Source organism: Enhydra lutris, unplaced genomic scaffold, assembly GCF_002288905.1.
Source record: "Enhydra lutris kenyoni isolate GAN:26980312 unplaced genomic scaffold, ASM228890v2 scaffoldscaffold87, whole genome shotgun sequence".
Taxonomy (NCBI): Eukaryota; Metazoa; Chordata; class Mammalia; order Carnivora; family Mustelidae; genus Enhydra; species Enhydra lutris.
In genome coordinates this window covers 1,773,369-1,792,731 of record NW_019154171.1, presented here as the reverse complement: position 1 = coordinate 1,792,731, position 19,363 = coordinate 1,773,369, and the positions used below count along the sequence as shown (strand labels likewise).

The 19,363-nt window shown below is 36.3% G+C and overlaps 1 protein-coding gene across 1 annotated transcript in view; it reads left to right on the top strand.

The window, feature by feature from the left end:
- Positions 1–19,363, top strand: part of LOC111161925 (gamma-aminobutyric acid type A receptor gamma3 subunit) — a 674,406-nt gene that overhangs the window by 355,877 nt on the left and 299,166 nt on the right. The window contains exons 4-5 of the mRNA XM_022525999.1: positions 12,087–12,307; positions 14,532–14,614. Coding sequence (XP_022381707.1) covers positions 12,087–12,307; positions 14,532–14,614 — 304 coding nt within the window. The remainder of the gene's footprint in view (positions 1–12,086; positions 12,308–14,531; positions 14,615–19,363) is intronic.

Sequence of the window (19,363 nt, the reverse complement as noted above, 5' to 3'; positions counted from 1 at the left end):
CTCAAAATCAATAAAAATAGATCAACACCCTGACATATAATAGTGAAACTTGAAAATTTCAGAGATGAAAAGAAAATCCTAAAAGCATCTCAAGACAAGTGGTTCTTAAGCTACAGGAGTAGGGTCATTAGACTGGCAGCAGACCTATCCACAGAGACTTGGCAGGTCAGAAAAGGGTGGCATGATATATTCAGGGTACTAAATGAGAAAAATAGGCAGCCAAGAATACTTTATCCAGTAAGTTTGACATTCAGAATGGAAGGAGAGATAAAGAACTTCCTGGACAAACAGAAACTAAAAGAATTTCCAACCCTGGAGAAATATTAAAGGGGATCCTGTAAGTGAAGAGAGCCAAAAGTAACATAGTCTAAAAAGAAACAGAGACAATCTACAGAACAGGGACTGTACAGATAATACAATGGCGCTAACTTCTTATCTTTCAGTAGTTACTCTGAATGTAAATGGGCTAAATGCTTCAATCAAAAGAGACAGAGTATCAGATTGGATAAAAAAGCAAGACTCATCCATATGCTGTCTACAAGATACTCATTTCAGACCTAAAGACATACCCAGATTGAAAGTGAGGGGGTGGAGAACCATTTATCATGCTGATGGACATCAAAAGAAAGCTGGGGTAACAATATTCATATTAGAAAAATTAGTTTTTTTATGTATACAATTTTAATCGTTTCCTGCAATTGGAAAAATACATGGCATATTGATCAATTAGTATCCTTTTTGTACTTGTATTATAAAAGGTATGCTTTCATTAATTATAAGTACTGAAGATTCCAGAATGGAATTTGTATCTAGGTAGTACATTTTAATGTAAACAATTAAAACACATGAGAGACTATGGACTCCGGAAAGCAAACTGAGAGTTTTAGAAGGGAGAGGGGTAGGAGGATGGGTGAGCCTGGTGATGGTATTCAGGAGGGCATGGGTTGCATGATGTACTGGATGTTATATGCAAACAATGAATCATGGAACACTACATCAAAAACTAATGATGTAGGGTGCCTGGGTGGCTCAGTGGGTTAAGCCTCTGCCTTCGGCTCAGGTCATGATCTCAGGGTCCTGGGATCGAGCCCCACATTGGGCTCTCTGCTCAGCGGGGAGCCTGCTTCCCCCTCTCTCTCTGCCTGCCTGTCTCCCTACTTGTGATCTCTCTTTCTCTGTCAAATAAATAAATAAATAAAATATTTTAAAAAACCAATGATGCACTGTATTGTGACTGACATAACATTAAAATAAAATAATAAAATAAAATAAAATATAATTATGCACATATACATACAGAGTTCTAAAAATGACATAGGCTATTGATTCAGTCTGCAAGCCAGGTATATAATACAAATTAGTTTTAAACCAAAGGGATGAAGAGGGACACGACATCATACTTAAGAGGTCTATGCAACAAAAAGATCTAACAATTATAAATATTTATATTCCTAACTTGGAAACAGCCTATTATATAAACCAATTAATAACAAAATTTAAAAAAATGTCAAAGATAATATAATAATAGTAGGGGAATTAAATACTCCACTCAGAGCAATGGACAGATCATCTAAGCAGAAGATCAACTAGGAAAGAAGGGTCTTAAATGATGCACTGGACCAGGCAGACTTCACAGATATATACAGAGCATATTCTAAAACAACAGAATACACATTCTTCTTAAGTACACATGAAACATTATCCAAAATAGATCACATACAGGGTCAATCATCAGGTCTCAACCAGTACCAAATATTGGGATTATTCCCTGCATATTTTCAGACCACAATGCTTTGGAACTTGAACTTAATCACAAGAGGAAATTTGTAATGAAGTCAAATACTTGGAATTTAAAGAACACCCTACTAAAGAATGAATGGGTCAACCAGGAAATTAAAGAAGAATTTAAAAAAATTCATGGAAACAAATAAAAATGAAAACACAATGATTCTAAAGTTTTCATACAACTATGGTGGTCCTAAGAGGGAAGTACAAACCAATAAAATCCTTTCTCAAAAAGTTAGAAAAAATCTCAAATACACAATCTGAATATACTAATAAAGTTGCTGGAGAAAGAACAGCAAATAAAGCCTAAACCAAGCAAAAGAAGAGAAATAATAAAGATTAGAGCAGAAATCAATGAAATAGAAACCAAAAGAACAGTAGAACAGATCGATGAAACTTGAAGCTGCTTCTTTGAAAAAATTAATATCAATGATAAACTCCTAGCCATACTTCTAAAAAAGAGAAAAGACTCCAATTAATAAAATCATGAATGAAAGAGGAGAGATCACAACCAATACCAAGGAAATACAAACAATTGTAAGAACATATTATGAGCAAATATATGCCAACTAATTAGATCTGATAGAAATGGTTGCATTCCTGGAAATGTATAAACTATGAAAACTGAAACAGGAAGAATAGAAAACCTGAACAGACACATAACTGGTAAGGGAATTGAAGCAGGGATCAGAAATCTCCCAACAAACAGAGTCCAGGGTCAGAAGGCTTTCCAGGGGAATTCTACCAGTAATACCTATTCTTCTGAAACTGTATTAAAAAAATAGAAATGGAAGGAAAACTTCCAGACTCATTCTGTGAGGTCAGCATTACCTTGATCCCTCAAAAAGAAAAAGACCCTATCAAAATGAGAATTACAGAATGATATGATCCTTTCAATTGATGCAGAAAAAGCATTTGGCTAAATGCAGCATCCTTTCTTGAATAAAACTCTCCATAGTGTAGGGATAGAGGGAAGACACCTCAATATCATAAAAGCCATCTATGAAAAGTGCACAGTAAATATCACTCTCAGTGGGGAATAATTGAGAGCTTTTCCTTTAAGGTCAGGAACACAACAGAAATGCCCACTCTTACCACTGTTGTCCAATATAGTATTAGAAGTCCTAGCCTCAGCAATCGGACAACAAAAATAAATAAAAGGCATCGGATGGCAAAGAAGAAGTCAAGTCTCACTCTTCACAGATGACATGATACTTTATATGGAAAACCCAATAGACTCCACCCCACAATTACTAGAACTCATACAGGAATTCAGCAAAGTGGCAGGATATAAAATCAACCCACAGAAATCAGTTGTATTTCTATACACTAACAATGAGACAGAAGAAAGAGAAATTAAAGAATTGATCCCATTTACAATTGCACCAAAACCCATAAGATATCTAGGAATAAACCTAACCAAAGAGGTAAAGGATATATACTCTAGAAACTACAGAACACTTAAGAAAAAAATTGAGTAAGACACAAAGAAGTTGAAAAACATTCTATGCTCATGGATTGGAAGAATAAATATTGTTAAAATATCTATGCTACCCAAAGCAATATACACATTCAATGCAATCGCTATCAAAATACCATCATTTTTCACAGAACTGCAACATATAATCTTAAAATGTGTATGGACCCAGAAAATATCCATATACCCAGAGAACTGTTGAAAAAGAAAACCAAAGCTAGTGCCATCACAATTCTGGACTTCAAGCTATATTACAAAGCTGTGATCATTAAAAAAAAAAAAAAATACAGTACTGGCACAAAAACAGTCATATAGATCAATGGAGCAGAATAGAGAAACCAGAAATGGACCCTCAACTCTATGGCCAACTAACCTTCAACAACACGGAAAAACATATCCAGTGGAAAAAAGACAGTCTCCCCAATAAATGGTGCTGGTAAAAGTGGACAGCCACATGTAGAAGAATGAAACTGGATCGTTTTCTTACATCATACACAAAGATAAACTCAAAATGGATGAAAGACCTAAATGTGAGACAGGAATCCATCAAAATCCTAGAGGAGAACACAGACAGCAACCTCTTCGACCTCAGCCACAGCTATGTCTTGCTAGACGCCTCTCAAAAGGCAAGGGAAACAAAAGCAAAAATGAACTATTGGGACTTCATCAAGATAAAAATCTGCACAACAAAGGAAACAGTCAACAAAACTAAAAGGTAACCTATGGAATGGAAAAAGATATTTGCAAATGACATATTAGATAAAGGGCTAGTATCTAAGATCTATGAAGAAATTATGAAACTCAACACTGAGAAAACAAAGAATCCAGTCAAGAAATGAGCAAAAGATGAACAGACATTTCTCCAAAGAGAAATGGTCAACAGACACATGAAAAATGCTCCACATCCCTTGGCATGAGGGAAATGCAAGTCAAAACCACAATGAAATACCACCTCATACCAGTCCATATGGTCAAAATTAACAAGACAGGGAACAACAAATGTTGGCAAGAATGTGGAAAAAGTGGAACCCTCTTATGCTGTTGATGGGAATGCAAGCTGGTATGGTCACTCTGGAAAACAGTATGGAGGTTCCTCAAGAAGTTAAAGATAGAGCTACCCTACAACCTAGCAATTACACTACTAGGTGTTTACCCCAAAGACACAAATGTAGTGATTCAAAGGGGAACCTGTACCCCAATGTTCATAGCAGCAATGTCCACAATAGCCAAACTGTGGAAAGAGCTGAGCTGTCCTTTGAAAGATGAATGGATAAAGAAGATGTGATGTACATATACAAAGGAATATTACTTAGCTATCAGAAAAGATGAATACTCATCATTTACATCAACTTGGATAGATCTGGTGGGTATTATGCTAAGTGAAGTAAGTCAATTGTAGATAATTATCATACAGTTTCATGCATATGTGAAATATAAGAAATAGCATAAGGGATGGGGTGGCTGAGTGATAGGCATTAAGTGATGCAGTGAGCACTGGGTGTTATATGCTACTGATGGATTACTGAACATTATATCTGAAACTAAGTGTGTACTATATGTTGGATAATTGAATTTAAACCAAAAAAAAAAAAAAAATGAAATACTCTTAAATACCTATATAACAACCCAAAAAGGCTATCTAAGTACTGTGCTGGTTATGAACTATAATTTTCTTCCCCATTTCAAAGAATAGAGAGATAATATCCAAAAGATAATAAAGATACTATCTAAAATTGGGCTCAGTTTTGCAATAAGTTTGGTAGGTTTGAAGACATGAAGACATGAATATCACAAACTTTGAGGAGTTGAACTTTCTAGGAAAGGGAAGGGGATTGAAAAATGTAATGCCAATAAATGTAACATCTGGTGTATGAGGCCTATCGGTCAGCTTGCTGTGTAACAAACCATCCTAAAAATCTGGGTTTTTATTATTCCTCATGATTCTTGGATTGATTGTGTAAGCTGTATGATCTAGGATGGCTAGGTTAGGATTGGCTAGTCAATGATGGCATTACTCATCTGTCTAGGTGTTGGCTTGACTTTAGCTGGGGCCATGAACATCTCTGGGCATTTGTCTCATTTCTAGCAGATTGACCTAGACTCATTTGTTTGGTGGTTACAGGGTTCCCCCAAGCAACAAGAGGGGCCAGCCCCAGCACTCAAGACTTTCCAAGTTTCTGCCGCTGTCACTTTTGCTATTAAGTCACATGGACAAGGCCATGGACAAAATAAAAAGAATCTTTATAGCTGTTTTCACAAATAACTTTCCAAAGTACAAGACACACTTTTACCGTTCACCTCTCTCTTTAAAGTTTTGCTAATGTGCACATAAAGATTCAATATCACAGATTTTCCACTTGGTAGTAAAGTTGGATAATAATGTTTGTGAACTGTCATAGTGAATATTGAGACAGTGAGAGTTTGGGTAGCAAGGATAGGTGCATTTTCAAATGGAAATCTGAAAGTGGCAGAAACTGTGTTTAAGGAAAAATGAACACCTTTGGATAACTTTGTGTTGTACTTCTTATACTTTCAGCTAACCTTTGCCCGTAGATGAGTTATCTGAGCAGCCTATAATTGGAATGGGTCTGTGATTACCATTTTATAAAGAAAATTTCCAGTGACTCATTTTACTAATATATTTATCCATCAGTACCAGGCATGGTGCTAATGTGCTTGGGATCTAAGGAAGAAAGCCTTTGCCCCCTGGGAATGTGTGTCTCCTGCAAACCGAATCTCCAAGTCCCTGTCCTTTATTAAACATTTTTTTTTCCATTTGACCCTCTTCTATGTTAAAGGAAAGGGGAAAGTGTTAGGAAGTAATTTTTCTGAGTTTTAGAAGTTACAAATTGATATCATTAAGAAGCATGATTTTTCTTCTGTTTTGTCAAAATGCTCCACATGTTGCAATAATTCATGGCCTATTTAAGAATCATTAAGCTCTCCAATTGTTAAAACAAATTATGAACATAGATTCTCCACAAGCATGATTTAAACTGGGGGATTCTGCACATTCATCACGTGTTACACTCATTAGTATTTTAAACACATTAATTTCACAGCTACTTATCAATTATATAAAATGTTTATTTGTAAGAATATTTTTTTTCTTCTACAGAAAGGAAAAATGATTAATGACATTACAAAGAAAGTTTGAGAAACATAAAAATATTTCTCTGTGAATGGGAAATGTTTCTTCAACATTTAATCAAATGTAGACACAATAAAACATCTACCCCATGTACCACACATACCATCTTCACTATACCCTCTTGAGTTAGAGTTTCTGTCAGGGCTTCAGAATAAATTAGTATCCCTCCAAACCCCACTGTCCCCAATTCCAGAGCATCATGGTGTGCTCTTTTCCCTTACAAGAAAGTAATATTGGGGTTGGGGACAGGAATCCATGTCTCACTCCTCAAGCTACAACCTCACACATGGCTCTGATTACAGTGGTTCCCACTTATCTGTGGTTTCACTAGCTCTTAATCAACCTCAGTCCAGAAGAGATGACTCTCCTCCTGATCTATCATTAGGTCAGTAGTGGCTTAATGTTATGTCACAATGCTTATGTCATTTATTTCATCAGCTCATCACATACACATTTTATCATTTCACATCATCACAAGAAAAAGGATAACTACAGTACTATAAGGTATTTTGAGAGAGATCACATTCATGTAACTTTTTTACAATACATTTGTTACAATTGTTCTGTTTTTAATCAGTTATTAATCTCTTACTATCTTTAATTGATACATTAAACTTTATCATAGGCATGTCTGTATAGGAAAAAAAACATAGTATATATAAGGTTCAGTACTATCCACGGTGTCAGGTATACACTGGGGGTCAGAGAATATATACCCCCAAAGATGATGGGGAGAGGCAACTGTACTTCATGTAGAACTCAAACATACAAAGTTCTTTCCAGTGGCAGGAAATAGAACATGGATAGAAGTCATTCTATCTCATCTTTATTGCAAAATTAAGACAGAAAAGAGGGAAATGGAAAATTACTTTCAACAGTGAAACACTAATGTAAGCAAGGATATGGAAATATAAAATGTTAGAATTGGAAGGTCCTTACATTTGAGCTACATTAACCACCCCATTTTACAGATAAGAAAACTGAGTCCAAGGAAAGTAACCTCATGTGGTTTGCAAACAGGGTGAACAAGGAGGGAACTTCTGCATTGGAGCCCTTCCTCTCACATTTCCAGTGGTTTCTACCTCTAACAACTAGATTTCAATTGCTCTCAATCACCTCCAGGGAAGCAGGTTTTGACTGTGTAGTTTAGAACAATTGGTACTTAGCAGCTCAGTGTGACTTGATGAAAATTACTTAATCTCTTAGGTCTCAGTTTACCCCCTGAGAGGAAGGGTTATTATAGTCTTTTACTCAGTAATCAGAGCCTAGAAGGTCCAGAAGCATCTGTACCTCGTAAGAGTGACTTTGGATAATGTTCTCATCTTGCTATATAATTTACTGATTTCAGATCTGCATTTCAAAGTATTTTATTGTGAAGGTATATAACCTGTGTATTAATGGGCATAGGGACCAGAGACAATAGGAGAGGAGGGGCGAAGAGGAGGGCCCTATCTTCAGGACACTCTTTGTTTTGCCATTTTTACACAGCACCATTGTAAGGCTAAAACTCTGGCCTGAAGGAGTTAAGGTGCCTACCCTCCTCATTCAGTCTACTCTGTCTGGCAGAATTGTTACTTGCTCATCCAGTATGCTTTTGAACTTGCTTGCTCCACTTATCTGTATGGCTCACTCCTGTACCTCACCAAGGTCTTTGTTATAAGTCACCTTCTCAATAAAGAAGGCAGCAACTCCTCCCTGCATCCCACTCCCCTTTCCAACTCTTTCTGGGTACCAGTTGGTACAGGCTGAGAAGTGATCCTCTTACAAACTGCTCCAGGTAATTTTGCATCCACGATATGTGTCCAGCATGAATCAACAAAGACTGTGCTCCATAGTTTCTCAGAGTTTGTAAAGGGGTTGTGCTCTGAAAAAGCCATCCCAGAAATGGCACACCCCACTCTGTTTACATTTCACTTCATCACAAATAAGATGGCCAGACACAGCCCCAACAGGGTGTAAGGGAGATGCAATTCTACCACATATACGCAGAGAGGGCTGTTTGGTGAATAGGACCAATGACCACCATAATCTGTATCTAGCTGCCAAATATTTTCTCTCTCCTTCGTCAGGGAAGATTCAGCCTATCCTTCTTCAAATGAAGCATCCCAAAAGGTCCACCTGGTCCCAGCCTCAAGCTCAAGATTATTTGTATGTGTGCTGGCATCCACATTAATTCACATGGTTTTCCTTTGTCCACTGACTCCTAAACAAAAAGTAAAGCTATTTGACCTATCCGCACATGTGTAGTATATCTGCAGTGATGGAGAAGAGCCAGGAAAATCACAGTCAACTCACTGGTTTGCAGAAATTCTGAGACCCCACTGGACAGATCCTGAGCAGGCTCTGTTCCTTGGGAAGAAAGCATCTCCTTTAATTAAACTAATTCTGCTCCCAGAGTATGGCTCCAAAGGACTCCATTGTTCAAGAGTTTATTATTTTTCCACTAACTGCATTGGTCATGGGAAAGTGGGTATTGGAGAAGAAGTCCCCATTAAGGTCTAATTAGCTTTTCCAGATCACAATCTGCTCTTTATAGATAGTAATGCAAAAGTAATCTTAGTTTCAAATAGTCACAGATGTCTTTTCCTGACTTGATGGTCCTTTGGCAGTAGAGCTCTCTAAAACCTAGCCAGCTTCTTACCTATTAAGAGAGTTTCAAATGTGCATAGCCACATTCACAGAACTTTTGTCAACGCAATTCTAGGGTCCATTAAGTGTCTTGGCTTTCCCATGTCACTGCCTCTCCCACCCTTTTACTTTCAAATGAACTCTTACTCCTCCTTTTAAATTAAGTACAAGTGCCTTGGCTATATCAGCCTTCAGTGGAAGAGTTAGACCTTGGTCTCTTATCCTGAAACCATATACAATTAAAGATTTTATAGGGTGGCAACTTAACCCATTTACCAATTTTTAGCAGTGGTCTGATTATTTCTGCAAAGCTGAGCTTCAATAGGCTTTTAACTCTCAAGGGATTTCTTGATATGATTTACTGATGGAGATGAGGAGCAGTTGCCTTTTCTAACCCTATAAGAACTTGTATGTGATTTATCTTTCTTTTCTCTTTCATAACTACTTTCCAACTGGCCAATTACCTTCTGAGATAATTTCTTTCTTATGTAAACTTACCAAGCACAGTCAATAGCAGCCAACACATTCTAATTAATGTTCCTTTTCCAACCATTGTTCAAAGAGCTCTGTACTCATTAGACATGCTCTGCCTTATTGCAGGTGTCAACTTTACCAAACATTTTACCCATGTGTGACATGAGCAACCTTGCTTCCAGTCCTAAGCCAACACTACATGTTATATATTTGTTATAGCACTCTTTTTCAAAGTACTGATTTTATTTTTATTGAGATAAAATTGACATTTAACATAATATCAGTTTCAGTTATACAAATAATGATTTGATTTACATATATATTGCAAAATGGTCACCACAATAAATCCAATTAGAAATATATTTTTCTTGTGATGAGAGCTTTTACAATCTACTCTTAGTGACTTTTGATTATGCAATACAGTATTGTCAACTATAGTCACAATGCTGCACATTGCACCCCTGGGATTTATTCATCTAATAATGGGAAGTTTGTACATTTTGATTCCCCTCACTGCTTCTCCCACTTCTCAGTCTCCACCCCTGGAATCCACTAGTCTGTTCTCTGTATCCATGACTTCAGTTTTTTGTTTTGTTTTGTTTTAGTTTCCACATATAAGTGAGATCATAGGTATTTGTCTTTCTTTTTCTGACTTATTTTACTTGTTTCAGCACTGTTTGAAACCCATACTTATTTATTTATTTTTGAAGTTTTTTAAATTATTTTTTTAGAAAGAGAGAGCACACATGCATGAGTGAAGGAAGGAGGAGAGAGAGAGAGAGGGAGAGAATCCCAATAGACTCCTCACTTGCTGAGAGCCCAATGTGGGACTCTATCACAGGACCCTAAGATCATGACCTGAGCTAAAAACAAGAGTTGGACACTTAACTGACTGACTTTTGGTGTTCCAAACCCATTTTAAAATTAGTCAGTATACAACAGGAAATAACACATACACATGCGGGCACACACACACGCACACACACATACACACAAACTTCCTCTTGTTTCTCTCTCTGTGTGCATTTCCAAGTTTAGAGTCTGTTAATGAGAGATGTGCAAAGTTCCAGAAGGCGATAATGACACAGAGGTTATTATTCCCCAGAGGCATGTTTAGGCAGGCAAATGGACAGAGGGGAGGACTTGCACTGGGTCCGTCTGGATGTTGAGAGTTCATTCAGCCCTGAAAGTTCCCACAATAACCTGCCCCTCGCTTTGTTCCCCTAGCTGTTCAAATGCTTAAGCAAGACTCAAATTCCCTATACATAATTCTTTCTACATTAAAAACTTGGATGCTTTTTATCTTTTCTAGCTGGAATCCTAACCAAATTCATTTTTCTGGTTGCTATATGTGACCATCAAACTCGTGCTGTTTTGTTTTTGTTTTGTTTTGTTTTGTTTTGTTTTAACCTTAACTGAATGTTTAATTCCCAGACTAAAATATAAGCTCCATGAAGGGAGATAATTTTCTTGTCGGCACAGTACTCGGTCTTCAGTGATTTGCAGGTCATGGCATATGCACTGCAGCAAAGAGATGATGAATGAATGGATTCATTAATAACAAACAGGATCTGGTCAGTTGAATTAACTACCTCAGAAAGGTTCTTTAACTGGAAACTCAGTGGAAAGAATAAATGTGGGATTTGTTTAGAATTACTAAACCCACACTCTGTAAGAGTAATTCATTATTATATCTAATATGTAAATGAAATGAAAGAAATAAGAATCTCTAACAGTCTGCTTCTAGATCCTCTTTACTATGGACCTAATTGATGATAATCCTTTAAACTGTGCTTAGGGGAATGGTCTTTGGGATGGTACAGTCTCGGGACATTTCTTTAGGTCTCATGGTGAAATTGGTCCTATTCCACATCTAATGGTTGCAGCAAAGTCTTATTCTGTTCTGGGAATACCAAAATGTTTCTAGTTACAGAGGTCCTGTGAGCCTCACCAGCCTTCTGTTGAATTAGCAGTTGGTGTGGGTGTCTGTCACCTTTATAATTCTTTGTTGTTGCCTGTTTCTTACTTTTCTTTTTGATTTGAGTGTGTGGTTCAATAAGACTTTAAAGTGAAAATGATAATTCTTATATAAGCTAATACTGTATGGATCTATGCCAGACACTAAGGGTTTTTCATTTAATCATCTCCTTTCTTCTTTATAACCCATTTAGGATGTGGGCATTCCACCCATTTTACAGATTAGAATGAGGCTTCAATAGGTCATATTACCTGTTAAAGCTTGGACTTGTGAATGCAGAGAGATCTGATTCTGGGCTTTCAATTATAGTCTACTACCACTAGCCCCTTATCACATTTTATATGTTTATTATCATTTAAGACTTACAGAATATTTTGTACATATCTTATCACATAATAATATCACTAATAATACTGGTTATCATTTGTTAAAATGTTTACCATGTTGAGCAAGGCACTATACTGAGAGCTAACAGAAAGGGATGTGGGGGATAAGGGTGTAAACATGAAGGAAAGCCAAACTTTTGACGAAAACAAAGCATACAGAAAATTCATTAATAGAACCACTTTGCCTCTCCTTTTGCTCTGTTTCAGGAATATCAAATTGACATATTTTTTGCTCAGACCTGGACAGACAGTCGCCTTCGATTCAACAGTACAATGAAAATACTCACTCTGAACAGCAACATGGTGGGATTAATATGGATTCCAGATACAATCTTCCGTAATTCTAAAACTGCAGAAGCTCACTGGATCACCACCCCCAATCAGCTCCTCAGAATTTGGAATGATGGGAAAATCCTTTATACTTTAAGGTGAGATGTTGGTGGATTTTTAATCACTGACTGGTTGATAATTTAGATCATTGTAGAGATGGGACCCTATTTTCATTGTTGCATTCTATCACTTCTCATGTTCGACAGGCTACAGGATCCTGAAAAAGTTTGTTCCAATGTCACTATATGTGAAAATAAAGAATAAAGGCATACAAATGATCTTCAATGAATATAAACTGATTCCTTCATCAGAATCCATGTCTGTTGGAAGTGGGCTGTGGAATTTTCTTTAATATATTTAACCCATGGGTTAAATATATTTAAGGCTAGAAAAATAAAGATGTCTTGGTGTATTAATTAACAAATGTAATCATAACCAAATTTAAGACCACAGGAAAAAAAGAGCACAGAGGACATTTCCCAGTACATCCTTAATGGAAGTGGCAGCTACAGTGTAATGAGTCTTCCTGGGGGCCAGGCAGCCCTTACAAAGCTGGGCAAGGTAAGAGAAACTGCACTTCAAAGACGTGAATTGACTTGCTTGTCCAAAGTCACCATTGAAAACTAGTGTTATCAGAATTTGTGCCCGTGTCTATATCTCTCAGAAGTCTTTCCACAAGGCTGGCCCAAGTCTAAGTGAACACCAAGCTGCAACATACCAGAGGGATACCCTGCACCTTGGGCAGCTTTTCTGTTTGCCTAGAGTTAGGATCAGGGTAGTATCCTCCAGACACTGTTGTCCCCACTGCCCATGATCTCTTAGGAGCACTATATGTGCTCACTCTCTTCTATCACTTTCTTTCACCACCTTTGCAGCACCATGGCTCCTCTCTCTGTCTCCTGCTCCTGCTTTTGTGAAGCCTTCTCCTTCTGTTCTTTCTGCCTCAGGACTTCCTCATTACTTCACTCACTTTTCTCTCTCCTGCTGGCTTAACTAATCCATTTCCACATCTATTCTGAGGTTTCCCACATGCCTACCTCCAACCCAGAACTTCGTGTCTATAGTCCAGATGCTTGGAGCCTCCTGCCTATGGGATGTCTCCTCCTGAGTGTCGGAAAGGCATTGTAAATTCTGCATGCCTCAGGAGAAGGTGACTTGTCTAACTCTTCTGACCCATTTATCTTCTTGGCTCAGTGAAGCCCACCACCAGCCCCTGGGCATTTCTCTTCTCTCACCCCCACATTTAGTAAATGAGCTCTTAATTGCAGGTGAGTTGTGACCATGTGAAGTCTATAACTCAGAATGGTAAACAAGTATCCACATCACAAACAAAAGTACAGATTAAAACCAAAAGAAGTGGAAGATTGGAGAATTTCAACTTTCAGGGAAATAATTTTGGCAGGCGGGGAACAACAACAACAAATCCACAGCAGGTAGCTCAGCTGATGGATTATATTTAGAGAGTTGGAGTCTGTAACAGGTTTTTCCACATTAGTCTTAAAGGAGTGCAGAGGAGACTCTGAAGTGAAGGTGAGCCTCAGCAAACCAGATTGGGGACATCACCTATACTGGGATCCTTCATAGGAACTCGGGCCCCAGGGCTGTCTGTTCTTTTTTTTTTTTTTTTTTTTAAAAATTTTTTTTTTTTTTTTTTTAGAGAGGGAGAGAGGGGGAGAGAGCAAGCACAGGCAGACAGAATGGCAGGCAGAGGCAGAGGGAGAAGCAGGCTCCCTGATGAGCAAGGAGCCCGATGTGGGACTTGATCCCAGGACACTGGGATCATGACCTGAGCCGAAGGCAGCTGCTTAACCAACTGAGCCACCCAGGCGTCCCCGGGCTGTCTGTTCTTGAAGGATGCAATGCACACGCTTATATAGCCACCACCTGCATAGTCTAATGAGAGTGTTGTCCAAATATGAAGTCCCTTCTACAAGTGGATTAGTTTGGCATTATACCTATTTAGAGAAATATACTAGTTTGAAAATGGAAGGTTTTAATTTAGTCAAACATATTGAAGACAAAGACATACACAATAATATTTGTTTTTATTTGTCTTCTCTCTGACTTGGGTTTTATTTCTAGACATAGTTTGGAATTTTTAGTAACTGAAATTCTCTCTGCTACCAATAATTAAAAACAGAACAAAATAACACAAAAGCCACTAAATGGTTATCCCTGAATGGCACCAATGCCGAGAGTGAGTTAAGTGCACTGCTCTCACTCCCCAGTTGTGGTAAAAGGTGACTGATCCTTAGCTTTGACCTGGGACTTTTCTGGGTTGCTCCTGGCTGACCTCAAGAGTGACCCTTGGCTCTCCTGCAGGCTCACTATAAATGCAGAATGCCAGCTGCAGCTGCACAACTTTCCCATGGATGAGCACTCCTGCCCGTTGATTTTCTCCAGCTGTGAGTACCAACTTGGGGTATAAATGCTGTGTAAAGGAATGTCTATCTAATGTTGATTTATGGCAGATGGTCATGAGATTGATTATAGCATCATTACATGACAGAAAAAATAGATAATGATTTTGGTATTAGACACATGGGTGTTTTCACTCTTGTGTAGGACATATGCTACAGAATAGGTAACTTTGGAAAAGCTGTGAGCAACTTGACCATTACTTATAATGATGAAAGTGTCAGAAATTGGTGAACAGTTGACTTACAAATAACCTTTATGCTAATGAGCTGTGCATATTATTCTGAAGTATACAAAATTCATTTGTGATATTTTTGGGTTTAATATTATCTTCAAGCAAGGCATTTTGTCTTCTGAATAGAAAGATAAAAATTTATTTAAATATATTTACATTTGTTTTATTGTAGTACTGTAGAATTTAATTTTTCACTATTTTATTTTCTAATATCTTACATATGATTAATATTAGCTAACAAACTAAATTCTTCAAGACAATTCTAGTGCATACAAGGATATATAAAAAAGGAAATATCAAATTTATATGTTTATTTATAAAATAACGTTTTAAGTAAAGCTCAATAGGGAAATATATCTGTAGAATTTAGGAAGTTCCTTTTAAATGTGTTGATCACAAGTAGCTAAGTATGACTCATAAGAATTTAATTAACTTTTTGGCTCTCTATAAAATTGCATATAGAGCTTGACAAACAAATGTGATGAAATCTCAAGCAGAGCTTTTGTGGCTTCCCTCGCTGGACATTAAAGTGAGAAGACAAAAATGAAATAAGAGATGAACACACTTTACAGTTCATTTTAGGCAGAGAAAAAGACAAGGTAGAAAGAAAAATTTCACCGATCTACACTGGGCAAAAATATTCTTTTGCAGAGATTAGTTTAATTAGTTGAATCCCAATTTAAAATAATTTTCCCCCAAATCATTATATATGTTAATAACACATATTTTTAATGCTTAACAAGTAGATGGCTAATGTCTGTGAATGTCTGGTAAACTTGCCTGTAGATTTATTTAGGCCTGCTATTCTCTATTTATTTAATTAACTTTGAAAATTATGGAACCATTCAAATAGTCTATTTCTTTGTGAGTTAGTTTGGTATATATGTATATAATTTTCCTAGTAATTTGTCCACTTCACTATTTACCAATGTTCTCAGTGAACCCAATTTAGCTATGTAGACCCTTCCAATGCTCTGATATGTTATTAATTCATCTATTTACTTTATAACTTTAATGGTTGTTTCTCATTATTTTAGACATCCTATATTTTGCTTTTTTTCTAGTTCTTTATGCAATTTGACAACATCTTATTTCTTCACTAAATTTTTAATGTCATCTTCCATTTATTTAAATTTCCAAAACTTTCTGATATCTTTGTGGGAGCAACTTGCAGACTTTGTTGTTTTGTTTTACTCAGTTACATGGTAATTCATTTACTTTTCTGTTCAATAAGTAATTTTTCGTTTGAGCTCATGTTTCTTGTAATTTTTTTCTGTAGGATTTCTTTGGGGCTTACATTTAAAACGGGTTTTTCTAAGGAAGTTTTGCTCTGGTTCTGCCTGGTGTCTCTATAACTTTAAAGTTTAAACCTGGATTCCTAGGCTACAGAGTTGGTATGAATTCTAGCTACATATCTGTGATTTCAGGTTGTGATTTTACATTCCTGGAAGGAATTTTTTGCTTTTCTATTGTTCCCAAAGCCAAGTCAGGACAGGGAATCTACTTTTAGGGGGAGTTTCTCCTGAGTCCACAAGCTGAGGAACCCAGTGTCTATCAACAGATGTGTGGATAAGCAACCAGTGTCTATCAACAGATGCATGGATAAGCAAAAAGTGGGAGAAAGGATAAAAGATCATGATCCTACTATATATTGTCTATATGAGACACAATTTAGATTCAAAGACAAATCATTTGGAAGTGAAATTATGAAATAAGATATATAATGCAAGTAGTGACCAAAAGAGAGTTGGATTAGTTATATTAGTATAAAACAATAACAGATATTAAAGAAAATGTTATTAAAGACAAAGAAGCACATTTAATAATAATAAAATGTATCAGCACATCAAGAAATACACAGTAATAATAAACAGGCATAATGTTCTAATAATATAACATTAAAATACATAAAGTAAAATTAAAATTTAAGTAAAAATTGACCTATCTGGAGGGAAAAACAGACAACTCAGCAATAATAGTTAGATATTTTAATAACCCACTTTCAAAAATGGAGAGAAAAAACTGTAAATAGGAGGTCTACCAGGGAAACAGAAGACCTGAATAGTACTTTAAAGCAACCAGATCTAGTAGTATATATAGAGTAGTCCACTGAACAACAACAGAATATATGTTGTTCTTAAGTGCACAGGAGGCTTTGTGCAAAATAAGCCTTATATTAGGTAATGAAGTAAGTCAATAAATTTCAATGGATTAATGAAGATTATAGGATACAAGAGCAATATACAAACAACATTTGTATTTCTATAAATTATAAAATGAAACCTTGAAGAAGAAAGTAAGAAAACAATTAATGTACTAAAGTATCAAAAAGAATATAATACTTAAGAGTGAATTTAGCAAAATAAGTGCAAGAGTTGTATGTTGAGAACTACAGAAATGTTGAAAGAAAAGAAAGAAAATCTAAACAAATGTAAAGGCATTCTATGTTCATGAACTGAAACTTAGTGTTTTTAAGGTGGTAATGCTTTTCAAAATAATCTATAGATTCAGTGCAATACTTATCAAAACCTCAGCTGGCTCTTTTCCTCTGAAATTGACGAATTGATTCTAAAATTTATGGGGCAATTAAATAAATCTAGAATAGCTAAAACAATCTTGAAAGAAGAACAAATTTAGAGAGCTCACACTTCTGATTTCAAAACTTACTACTAAGGTACAATAATGAAGATAGTGTGGTGTGGTGCTGCTATAAAGATAGATATACAGATATACTCAAATCCCATCAACTGATGAACAGATAAAATTTGATATGCTAGGGGCAAACTGATGAAATCTGAAAAAAGAAGACTGGACAATAGTGTACCAATTTTGACTCATTAATTGTGGCAAATGTACATATTAGTGTGGCAAATGTACATTATAGTGTAATAATAGGGGAAACTAGGTGTAGTGTGTTGGGAACTACCTGTAGTATCCTTATATTTTTTTCCATAAGTTTAAACCTATTTTAAATTTCAACAAAGGAAACAGTAGACAAAACCAAAAGACAATCTATAGGATGCGAGAAGATATTTGCAAATGTCTTATCAGATAAAAGGCTAATGTCCAAAATCTATTTTTTTTAAAAAAACAACTTATTACACTGTTGCTGGGAATGCAATCTGGTACAGCCACTTTAGAAAACAGTATGGAGTTTCCTCAAGAAGTTAAAAATAGGGCTACCTTATGACCCAGCAATTGTACTCCTGGGTGTTTACCTCAGAGATACAGATATAGTGAAAAGAAGGCCATATGCACCCCAAAGTTCATAACAGCAATGTCCACAATAGCCAAACTGTGGAAGGAGTCAAGATGCCTTTCAACAGATGAATGGATAAAGAAGAAGTGGTTCATATATACAATAGAATATTACTCAGCCGTGAGAAAGGACAAATACCCACAATTCACATTAACATGGATGGAACTGAAGGAGATTATGCTTAGTGAAATAAATCAAGAAGAGAAAGACAATTATCATATGGTTTCACCCACATGTGGAACATAAGGAACAGCATGGAGGACATGAGGGGAATGAAGGGAAAACTGAAGGGGAGGCATCAGAAAGGGAGGAGAACCATGACAGCATGAGAAACTGGACTCCAGGAAACAATCTGAGGGTTTCAGAAGGGATGGGGTAGGGGGATGGGTTAGCTCAGTGATGGGTATTAAAGGAGGAAATGTATTGTAATGAGTGCTGTGTGTTACATGCAAATAATGAATCATGGAGCACTACGTCAAAAACAAATGATGTACTTTATGGTGACTAACATAACATAATAAAAAATATTTATAATCTTAAAAAAAAAAACTTAACAAACTTAACACCCCCAAAATCTTTACTTCATAAAGATAGAAATATGAGTAATCATACTGAGGTGGCATTATAGGCCCAATTCCTAAATATAATTGGTCCAAATTGCTGATAAATTAATATTTTAAGGGCTTAAGTGAAATAATAAGGTGAAAAATGACAAATAAAGATCCTATGCCTCTTCCTTCACTTCAGTGAAACAAACTTCTGAATTATTAGAAATTTCTGGAAACCCTGAGCCAGAAGTTCCAGCTTAGAGATCTCAGTGATAAACAGTCTTTTACAATGGTTCTTACATATTTTGGGGTCACATTCCACTTTGAGATTCTGGACAAAACTATGGTCCTTTATTTATACACTCAGAAAATTTAATAGGGTATTTTGAATCTATCAGCTACATAATTTGTAGTTCAAAGTTTAAAAACTCCTTATCTAGTCCCTCTTGCTCATGTGTAGATGAGGAAACAGAAACAGATGCTGTCACTGTCCAAGGTTAAGGGATTAGAAATGGGATCCTCTGACTTCTGGAAAGTGCTTCTTCCATGGTATTAAACCAATTACTATTTAGTCTGCCTCAAAAATGACCTTGAACTTGTTCACTGTTAACTGTTTCTACCTCTTGGGGTTTCCACTCCCACTCTTGTATTTCAAGTTCATTATATACATATATCCTGGCATTGACTTACTAAA